Source organism: Amblyomma mixtum, chromosome 1 (genome assembly GCF_055824585.1).
Source record: "Amblyomma mixtum isolate Tamu chromosome 1, ASM5582458v1, whole genome shotgun sequence".
In the NCBI taxonomy this organism is placed as follows: domain Eukaryota; kingdom Metazoa; phylum Arthropoda; class Arachnida; order Ixodida; family Ixodidae; genus Amblyomma; species Amblyomma mixtum.
In genome coordinates, this window is record NC_143012.1 from 120,089,323 (window position 1) to 120,100,145 (window position 10,823).

General features: G+C 54.1%; 1 protein-coding gene across 1 annotated transcript; it reads right to left on the reverse strand.

Annotated features, from left to right (window-relative positions):
- Positions 1-7,480: 7,480 nt before the first annotated feature.
- LOC149367527 (uncharacterized) lies at positions 7,481-10,622 on the reverse strand. Its single transcript, XM_089574668.1, has 2 exons — positions 9,603-10,622; positions 7,481-8,931 (listed from the first exon to the last, which is right to left on the reverse strand). Exons 1-2 carry the CDS (start codon positions 10,620-10,622, stop codon positions 8,149-8,151), a joined length of 1,803 nt encoding a protein of 600 aa, XP_089430794.1. The 3' UTR covers positions 7,481-8,148.
- Positions 10,623-10,823: the final 201 nt, after the last annotated feature.

Sequence of the window (10,823 nt, forward strand, 5' to 3'; positions counted from 1 at the left end):
TCGCGGCAAGTGCGCACATAACGCTTGACAGCCGCAGAAAGCCTGGGCCAGTAATAACGGTGACGAACTCGTGCCATCGTTCGAGAAAATCCGAGGTGGCCGGAAGGAAGCTCGTCGTGGCACGCCTGCAAAACGTCAGTGCGGAGCGCCGTTGGAACCACGAGCAGGTAACCAGAGTCCGTCGGGCCGTAATTTCGTTTGTAGAGGACGCCATCCCGCAAGCAAAACGACGACAAGCCACGCGCGAATAGACGAGGCGGTAACGAGGCGGTACCCTCGAGATAATCGATGAGTGGGCGCAATTCCGTGTCGTCTCTCTGTTGTTGAGCGAGGGCGGACGTGGTCAGAGCACCGATAAATATAGGGTCATCTTCGAGGTCATCAGAGCTGGACGGAATAGGAGCACGGGACAAGCAGTCTGCATCACTGTGTTTGTTGCCCGACTTGTAGACAACTGTAACGTCAAATTCTTGCAAGCGAAGGCTCCAACGAGCTAGCCGGCCCGAGGGGTCTTTAAGATTCGCGAGCCAACACAGTGAGTGGTGGTCACTCACGACCCGAAACGGGCGACCATACAAGTAGGGCCGGAACTTCGTTATCGCCCACACAACAGCCAGGCACTCCTTTTCAGTGGTTGAGTAATTTGCCTAGGAACCGTGACAGTGTGCGGCTGCCGTAAGCAATCACGCGCTCAACACCATCTTGCCGCTGGACGAGGACTGCACCGAGGCCAATGTTGCTGGCATCGGTGTGAAGTTCCGTGCCCGCCTCCTCGTCAAAATGGGCAAGAATGGGCGTTGTTTGTAGGCGTTCGCGGAGCTTTTTGAAGGCGTCCTGCTGTTCCTGTGCCCAGACGAAAGGCTGATCGTCCTTTGTCAGCCGTGTGAGAGGCTCAGCCAGCCTGGAGAAGTCTTGCACGAAGCGTCTGTAATATGCGCAGAGGCCAAGAAACCGGCGCACAGCTCGGTTATCAGTGGGAGTCGGGAACGCAGCTACAGCGGCCGTCTTGTCGGGGTCGGGGCTGACGCCCTCAGGTGTCACAACATGGCCCAAAAACTTCAGCCGTTGGTACGCGAAGTGGCATTTTTCGGGTTTTAGAGACAGACCGGCTGATCGGATTGCCGTCAATACTGCACTCAAGCGTTTGAGATGTTCTTCGTAGGTCGCAGCGAAAATAACCACATCATCAAGATAGACGAGACACGACTGCCATTTGAGGCCAACCAGGACAGTGTCCATTTTTTGAAAGGTGGCAGGAGCGGTACACAGGCCAAAGGGGAGCACCTTGAACTCGTACAAACCGTCGGGGGTTATGAACGCGGTCTTTTCACGGTCACGTTAATCGACTTCAATCTGCCAGTACCCACTGCGTAGATCAAGAGAGGAAAAGTACCGCGCATGACGCAGGCGATCGAATGAGTCATCAATTCGGGGCAACGGATAAACGTCCTTTTTAGTAATCTTGTTGAGGCGACGATAGTCGACGCAGAATCGGAGAGTGCCATCCTTCTTGGCGACCAGCACAACGGGCGAAGCCCACGGGCTTGTTGACGGCTGGATAACCTCGTCGCGGAGCATTTCCTCAACCTGCCTCCGAATCACCTCCCGTTCTTTCGCAGACACTCGATAGGGGTGGTGTTGTATAGGCCTCTCGCTTTCTTCAACTACAATGCGGTGTTTAGCGACCGATGTTTGCCGAACTTTAGAAGTGGTCGCAAAGCAGTCACGAAAAGAGTCGAGGATCATGTGGAGGCGGTGTTTCTGATCGGCGGTTAGGTCGGGGTTCACGTCAATCAGAACGGGGGCGTCAGACGTCGATTCATGGGTATCGTTGAGGGACAAGGCTCAGTGGGAGACTGAGTCACTGATTTCATCGAAATAGGCTATGGCTGTTGCTTGCGGCAAGTGGCGGTATTCGGCGCTAAAGTTGGTAACAAAAAGCTGCGTTCGCATTCCGCGGAGGGAAGTAACACCCCGCCCAACGCAGACTTGCTGACTCAGCAGTAACGACAGGTTACCTTCCGCAATCCCGTGAGGCGTGCGTGGGTTGGAGCATTCCACCGTAATAAACAAACTGGAGCGTGGTGGTAGCGTGACATTGTCATCACACACGCGAAAAACAGGCCTGTCGGGCTCGCTGCTGCCGGCTATGGCACACGGAGGTGAGAACGTCACGACAAGTTCGCGGAGGTTGATTATCGCACCGTGTTCTCGAATAAAATCAAACCCGAGGATGAGGTCCTTCGAGCAATGAGCCAACACAGCGAAGCAGGAAATGAAGGTTACACCGCGAATCTCCATTCTAGCGGTGTCACCAGATGGCCTCCAGCTGTCCGGATGTGCGTTCCAGGCCAAGGTGTCAGGACTTTCCTCAGGACAGTCGCCAGACCACGACTCATGACGGAGAAGTCGGCGCCGGTATCTACGAGAGCAGTCACGCGGCGGCCATCAACGATGATCGGAATTTCAGCCGAAGCTTGGTCACCTTCAGAAAAACGCTGTGTGGGGGAGGTGGTCTCTGTTCGTCGAAAAGTCGTCGGACGTAAGGGTCGTTCACATCGTCCAATTGAAGCGCCAAGCGAAGGCGTCTCTGGGCGTCGAAAGGTCGTAGCGGCGGGAGGTCGGAGGTCGGGTCGCATGCTAACGTCGGTGAGCGGAGGATGTTCGTCATTATGTCCAGTGACGGCGGCCCTACCTCCGGGGGTCGCCGTCCTCAGTGTTCCCGGCGCGGGCTGGAGGACTGCCGGACGTAGGACTGGCGGGCTGGTGAAGACAACCGTCGAGGCGACGGTGACCTGGACTGACGTTGGGCAGTGGGTGCAGGTGGGACGTTAGCCGCTAGGTACTGATCGATCTCGCGGGGTCGTTCACCATAGCGTGGCAGGGGTGCGTCTGGCGAAAAGCCGCGCAGGCCAATCCGGCGGTACGGGCAGTGACGACGAATGTGGCCTGCTTCGCCGCAGTGGAAGCACAAGGGCCTGTTGTTCGGCGTGCGCCACATGTTTGCCTTCGTGACGGGTGGCCGGTCGTCTGGCAGCGCTGCCGTATACGGGAATCGGCGGGACGGCGCGGTAGGGGCAGGAGGGTAGAACGCCGGCGGTGGTGGCGCAGAACTTCGCAATGCCTCGCTGTATGTCATGACATAGGGCGCTGGCGGTTGGGGAGGTGGAATGGGCTGCACCGTGCGGCGTATCTCGTCACGGACAGCATCCGAGATGGCGGTCACACTAGGAGGCTGCTCCACAGAGCGAAGCTTCTGCAGCTCTTCGCGAACGATGCTCCTGATGAGCTCTCGGAGGGAGGTGTTCTCATCCCCGGGCTTCGGCATGTGGCACTCCACAGCAGTGATGTTTGATGGACGGCCGTAGTGCGCAAACCGCTGTTGCAGGGCGCGCTCCATGCCTGCCGCTTCTTTTGCAAAATCGGCGACTGTAGCCGGAGGATCGCGCACGAGCCCAACGAACAATTGCTCCTTCACTCCCCGCATCAAATGGCGCACCTTCTTGGCTTCCGACATCGAAGGATCAGCGCGGTTGAAAAGCCGGGTCATGTCCTCCACGAACATCGCCACGCTCTCGTTTGGCTGCTGCGCTCTCGATTGCAAGGCCAATTCAGCACGCTCCCTCCGTTCGTTGCTGCTGAAGGTATCCAGCAACTGCCGCCGGAAGTCTTGCCAGGTGTGGATGGCGGACTCGTGGTTTTCGAACCACGTATTGGCGGCGTCCTGGAGGGCAAAGTAGACGTTCCGAAGTTTGCGGTCTTCGTCCCACAGATTAAATTCAGCGACCCTGTCGTACCCGTCCAACCAGTCCTCCACATCCTCAAACTTGTCACCATGGAACGACGCAGGCGTGCGAGGCGTGTGAAGAAGTAGCGGTGGCGAACTCGCAGATGGCTGGAAGGTCTGGCTGGCCACCGTAGAGGTCATCGTGCGGGATGGCGCGGTGAGGGGTTTGTACTCGGGGGCTAAGCCTTTCAAGCGGCGGCTTGACTTGTGGACAGGTGTCGTGTCCAGGGGGTGTGGCGGAGAGCTGGAGGTTCCTGGGACCTCTTCGTACATGGATCGTACCCAGCAGCTGCACCAAAATGTCACGGGCGCCGGTAGAACGTTCTATCCCTGGCGAGCACACTGGGCGGAGCGCAGCCGGCCGACCCTAGCACCGAGCAGAAGAGGACGAAGTCCGGCGCGCGACAAAGGTCGAAGACAGACCGCACGGGGGCGCCGGTAGAGTGCGGCAATATCTACAGATGAAGACGAAGGTCGCATGTTGTGCTTACACTTTATTTATTTACAATACCCTCAGGACCAGTAAAAGCACTGGGAGGGGAGTAGGTTAACAAACTAAAAAATACTCAACTGAATTTTTTAGAGGGGCATAAATTTCAACAATAACGTAAACAGGATGATAAGCGCGAAAATAAATACAATAAGCAGCAGAGCACTGTCTTGTCAATATACAATAACAGCTGAAGCGGTGCTAAATTCTGAGTGATCGTCGATTCACACGATATTTGCGGGAAGAAAGACGACGTCAAGGACTTGCATGGATGGATGGATGGAAAAACTTTATTTTCGTCAGAGAGCATGTGTGGACGATTCCGTGTTAGATGGCCATCAACCCGTGGCTGACGGCGACCTGGGTGGCCCACTCCACGGCCCTGGTCTGGACGACCGGGTCTGAGCTGGCCAGCACGGCCTCCCACTGCTCGAGGGAAGGATCACGCATAATGTCCGCCGGTGGCGGTGCTATGCTACAGCTCCATAATACGTGGTCATAGGTTGCCAATTCGTGACACCATTTGCACTCCGGCTGAATGTCCGGGTAGATTTTGCTCAACACGTATGGGTTGAAGAAACATCTGGTCTGCAATCGGCGCCAGACGCATTCCTGCGCCTTCACCAATTGCTTGTCCGGGGGTGGGTAAATCCTCCGCTCAAGTTTGAAATGATTAGTAATGTCATGAAAGGATACCAGCCCATCTCTCGTGGACCTTCCCGGGACGTCCGGCTCACCTACTCGGCTGACGAAACCTCGAGCATTCATGTGAGCCGTCTCGTTCCCAGGGTTCCCAGAGTGTGCAGGTACCCAGACAATTTCCGCCTCCGTAATCCCTCGCTCCGTGGCCCGATTCAACAACCGCGCCGCTGTGACAGATATTCTGCCCCTCGCCAAATTTCGGATGGCTGTTTTTGAATCGCTGAAGATCAGGTCAGCATTACTACTAGTCATAGCTAGTGCTATTGCCGCTTCCTCTGCAGTTTCTGGGGAGCGGGTTTTGACTGATCCAGAGGCGATCAAGTGGCCCCGCCCATCCACCACCGCAATTGCAAATGCATCCTTGTTCTTATACTCGGCGACATCTACATAGACTGCCCCGTTGTACTTCCCGTACTTAGCATGTAAAGCTTTGGCTCTTGCCTTCCTGCGGTCCTCGTGATGTATTGGATGCATGTTCTTGGGCAAAGGTTTTATGTACAAGCCCTTGTGCATTTCCCGCCTCACCTGAATTTTCGTGTCACCGGCTGGAACGTCAACTCCAATGCCGATCCTTTCCAATATGTCCCTCCCTGCTTTTGTTTTTGAAAGCCTACCGAGCTGCATAACCAAGTGCGCTTCCCGTAGTTCTTCTAGGGTATTGTGCACCCCTAATCTCAGCAGCCTTTCCGTAGACGCATTCTGAGGCAACCCAAGGGCCGCTTTATACGCCTGCCTAATCATAGCCTCCACCTTTCCTTTTTCCGCCGCGTCCAGCTTCAAATAAGGCGTCGCATACACTATTCTACTGAGCACAAATGCCTGCACTAGCTTACACAAGTCTTTTTCCTTAACACCTCTCTTACGATTGGCGATTCTCCTGATTAGCCGCACGGTAGCATTGACCGTATTTTTAAGCCTTTGCAATGACTCGCTATTCTTCCTGTTAGTCTGCAGATACATACCCAGGATCCTGATCGTTTGGACCTCAGCGACCGGTACTCCCCCCCCTCTCACCTCTAAAGGTGGTGGCGGCACATAGTGCCTCGCATGTATCCCTCTTGGTTTATCCCTCAGCACAAAAAGCTCGGACTTGGGCTGAGAACACGAGAGTCCTGCTTCCCCTGCTAGCTCCTCCACAATATCCACCGCCTGTTGTAAAGTTTGTTCCAACTGTGCGTCACTGCCTCTTGTTACCCATAGAGTAATGTCATCCGCATAAAATGTATGTTTAAGTCCCGATATCCCTTGCAGCCTGGGTGGTATCTTGATCAGGGCGAGATTAAATAGGAAGGGCGATAATACCGACCCTTGCGGTGTCCCCCTGCCCCCCAATGGGAAGGGATCCGATTTCATTTCTCCGACTACAATCTCCGCAGTCCTACCCTCCAGAAACGATCTGATGTACCGGAAGGTTCTACCCCCCGGTCCTATGTCCGATAGGTTCCTCAATATTGCCTCATGGGTAACATTGTCAAAGGCCTTAGTGAGGTCGAGCCCCAAGATAGCCTTGGTGCCCGTGCCGTACCCAGGATCAACCACGTCTTTTTTGAGCTGTAACAGGACATCCTGCGTCGATAAATTAGCCCTGAAGCCAATCATTGTTTCAGGTATCAACTCATTGTCCTCTACATAACCCTGAAGCCTGTTCAGGACTACATGCTCCATCAATTTGGCCAAGCACGACGTTAGCGAGATGGGACGCAGATTCTCAATGCAGAGCTTCTTCCCTGCTTTAGGAATAAATGTAATCCTAGCATGCTTCCACTCTGGCGGAATCTCCCCGGCCGCCCAAAATTTATTCATTAAATTCGTGAGTGCCCCCACTGACTTGAAATCCAGGTTCCTCAGCATTTTATTAGTAACCCCGTCCGGACCCGCTGCTGACGTGGTACGAAGCTGGCCCATTGCAAACTCTACCTCCGCCACCGTAAAGTCTGCATCCAATTCAAGGTTTTCCTCCCCCGAATAACCCGGCAAGCAACCGCCCGCCTCTCTGTTTATGTAACGACTTCGGAGTTCATGTATAAATTCCCCAATCGTGCCTTGATACCGATGCACTAACCTAGCCATTTGCCCCTTCTGCGCAGATTTGGTTGCCGCCGGGTCTAAAAGGTGCCTCAACAACTGCCATGTTTTTTTGCATCCGAATTGCCCATTCATCCGGTCACAAATCTGCCCCCACTGTTTGCACTGCAACTCCAATGTGTACGTTTCGATTTCTCGTTCTAGCTTGGCCATCTTCCTACGGAGGACACCATTATGCCTTTGTTTCCTCCACCTCCGAAGGAGACTCGCATGTGCTTCCCACATGTGTAACAATCTAGAGTCAGCCGTAAAGCCCTCCTCCTCCGTCGGAACCTCTTCTGTGGTACTCTTCACGGCCTGCTTGAGTGTGACAATCCAGGCTCCTAAGTCCTCGATTTCCCCGTTCACTGTGTCATTCCTGTATTGCCGAAATCGGTCCCAGTCCGTCAAACGAGTTCCTTTCACCGTGTCTTTGTGCTTAGCAGCACTAAATATCGTGGAAAGGATATAGTGATCACTTCCAAGTGGCTGTCCCGTGTTTACCCACTTTGCATCCCTGATACCATTCACAAATGTGAGGTCTGGAGAGGTGTCTATGCTCACGCTGTTGCCTATCCTGGTATGATCTAGCGGGTTGTTCAAGATCGTCCATCGCAGGTCCTGGGCAACCTGCCAAAGCTTATTTCCCTTCGGGCTGGCTCGGATGTAGCCCCACTCCGGATGAGGCGCATTGAAATCTCCCACCACGATGAGTTGAGACCTAGCCGCTAGCCGTTGCGTCTTTATCAGAAGGTCTGGCAAGCCCACCCCCTTATCTTTTGGAGAAGAGTACACATTAAGAACAAATAGACTCTTATCGTCCTTTCTTTTGGGCAAAATCTCCAGCAGGACGTAGTCCTCCCTGCTGCTATCTATGGTATGCTGAAGCACTGTGGTGTTGCGATGGACTAACACGGCCGTGAAGACGCTCGATACGCCCCCTCGATCAATCTCTGGTGGTGTAAATGTCTTAAATCCCGGTAATTTCACCGAGCCGCTAGCCTCCTGCAAAGCTATAATGTCCGGCTTACTATCCAGATTTTGTATGTGCAACTGCAGGTTCCCCCGCTTGCGACGGAAGCCCCTGCAGTTCCACTGCCAAACCTCAATTTGCTGGCGAGGGGCCATGGTGAGGCCCTAGGTTCACCAACATCGGCGCTTGGCCGACTACGGGAGGCAATCTAACCTCTAGCATAGCATTTAGCTGTTTAAACATGTCCATTACCTGGGTCTGGAAACCCCGCATGTCATTGGTGAAGGCGTCAAGACGCTGCTCAATGTTGCCTAGTCTAGCTTCTATCCTGTCGACCCGGCCTTCCAACCTATCCTGTCTTTCTTCCAGTTTTCCTATTCTCTCCGCAAGGGTAAGCATGTCCCTCTTAAGACAAGTGACTTTAAATACTGGCTGCGGCGTGTCCGCCGCCGAAGTTTCTGCTACTCTCTTTGCCTGAGCTCCCTCATCTGCCGGAGGTGGCCTTTTGACCGTCCCCCGATTCTCCATTTTCTCCACTTCCATAGCTGTGGTATCGTCCACGCGAGAAACGTTCGCCTGCGCCGCTTGCTGTGGGGCCTGGGCCAACGGCGTCTGTACCCTTTCTACTCTGCCGGTTTTAAGCGCGCGTTCCATCTCTGCTATCCTAGCTTCCATCTTTTTGATAGTTTCGGCCTGCTGCAGCACCTGCCTTTGTAGCTCCTTCTCTCGAGCAGTCTCATTTTGGGAGCCCGCGTTGGGCCAGCTCACCTTTTTCCTCGTGGCACTTGGGCTTCGTCCATGACCGGAACCTTGCCCTCCTCCTTTGCCAGGCTCGGGTCCGGGCAGTGGCGGGAAGGAAGCTGACCGGTCCCTGCTCTTGCTATCGCCTCTCACCATAGAGTTTCTTACTATTACCTAGAGGGAAAGCTGGCAGCCCGTCTATGGGAGTTTGCATGGCGACCCCTTGAGACCACTTCAGCCACCATGGGCGCTCAAAGCATCATGGGGCGGTGAGCTACTTGTTGCGGAACTGCAACTTTTGGCCAAAAAATAATAGAAAAATAAAGCTGTTTGATAACTACAAACGTCCTAACATTCAATATCTGGTCTAATGATTGTAACAAACAAGCAGAAAAGCATTTAAGTGCAAAGTTTGCCGAAAATAAGAGACGACTCGCTCTCCTATTGGCCAAGTAGTCAACACTATAAAAACTAATATTTCGTAATTAACAGGCGCACTTTTAAGAGCAAATATATTGTCAAAAAATATGTTGTTGCTTAAACACTATAAGAGGTTTTTAATGGCATTTCAGAAAAATAAAACCTTTTATTGGCGTCGTGTGTCGTCGCGTTTTCACTACTATGAGTTTTGCCCACTGCGTTCGCGCGAAAGTCGTCTGCGCACACACGAACAGCGTTTTCGGAATGAAACATCTTAGTAGTGCCACTCCATGTTCCCAAAAAACTACGACTGTGCCGCAACAAGTAGCTCACCGCCCCATGATGCTTTGGGCGTCCATGGTGGCTGAAGTCCAGCGCCGCCAGCTTTCCCTCTAGGTAATAGTAAGAAACTCTATGCCTCTCACACCGCTAGATGACCGCTTCCTGGGCCTCGAACGTCGCTCCTCCTTGCCAGTTTGGCTCTTGTCCTCGTTGCTCTGCTGCAGACCCATCGGCTGCTGACGGGCTAGGCGAAACTTGCAGTTCCGACTTCCCGTGCTGTGCGCCCCATGACACACGATGCAGTCCGGCGTGCAGGTCAGCGACTCTCCCTCCGGTGGTGCAGGATGTTCTTTCCCGCAGCGGCGACACAAATTAGTCTTCGGACGATAGCAAACGTCCGCCCGATGTCCCACTCGTCTGCAGTTATAGCAGGTCTCGACTAACTCTCTATATGGGATCACAGCGTACAGACAGTTCCAATAGATGACTTGCCGGGGAACGCGCTTCCCCCCGAACGTGATCTGAATCGCCTTTGACTTGCCCAAAGGTCTGGCATCCAAAATTTCCATGTCTTCATTCCTCTTCAAGAATCCTGCGCGAATTTCTGCCAGTGGGCATCCGTTGTACGCATTGTAAATTACTCCGCGCACAGAGTTCTCCGGCGCCGCCACGTACGCCGAAACCTCAAGGTCACGACCGCCCAGCTTGAGCGTCTTGACATTCGCATATGCCCCACTACGATTCATGCACGGCGTGCTCACCGTCATCGTGTTGTTTGTCTCATTCACCCGCACCAGGTCTTCTTCCACCGCAGTCGCGTTCGTCAGCTTCGCTGCCGCTCTCAGGGCACATCCGAGCTCCCTCGGCGTCACTATGCTCAAGTCCCAATTCTTGGGCCGGCACACAACCTTGAAATCCTTGGCTGGCATCTTCAGAAACGGTCCCCGTTTCTTCCACACCGGCGCTTTCCCCCGCTTGACTTGGGCTGCTCCGTGCGTCGGACGCCCGTCGCTGCCCGCCTGTTTCTCGGTAGGCCTACTCTCGGAGTGGTCCCCGTACACAGTCTTCTTGAAGCGATCTTGCGCCTTCAAAACCCAGGCCCATTCTCCCGCCTCGAATTCTTCGGGCGTTATAGATTCTCCCTCAACGGAGTACTCCATCATCTTTAGCCTCGCAAAGGCCCACAACCACAAGGCACGGCCCTGGAGCCCGGCGCCGCAGGCGTCGGCTCGGCCTACAGATTAGGCCTAATTTCGCCGCACCGTGGTCGAGTATAAATCGTGAAGAAAACCCCTAAAAGGGGGAACACTTGCCAAAATATGGTGTCCACAGGCACAGGGCAACTTCCTGCAGACGATCCCACA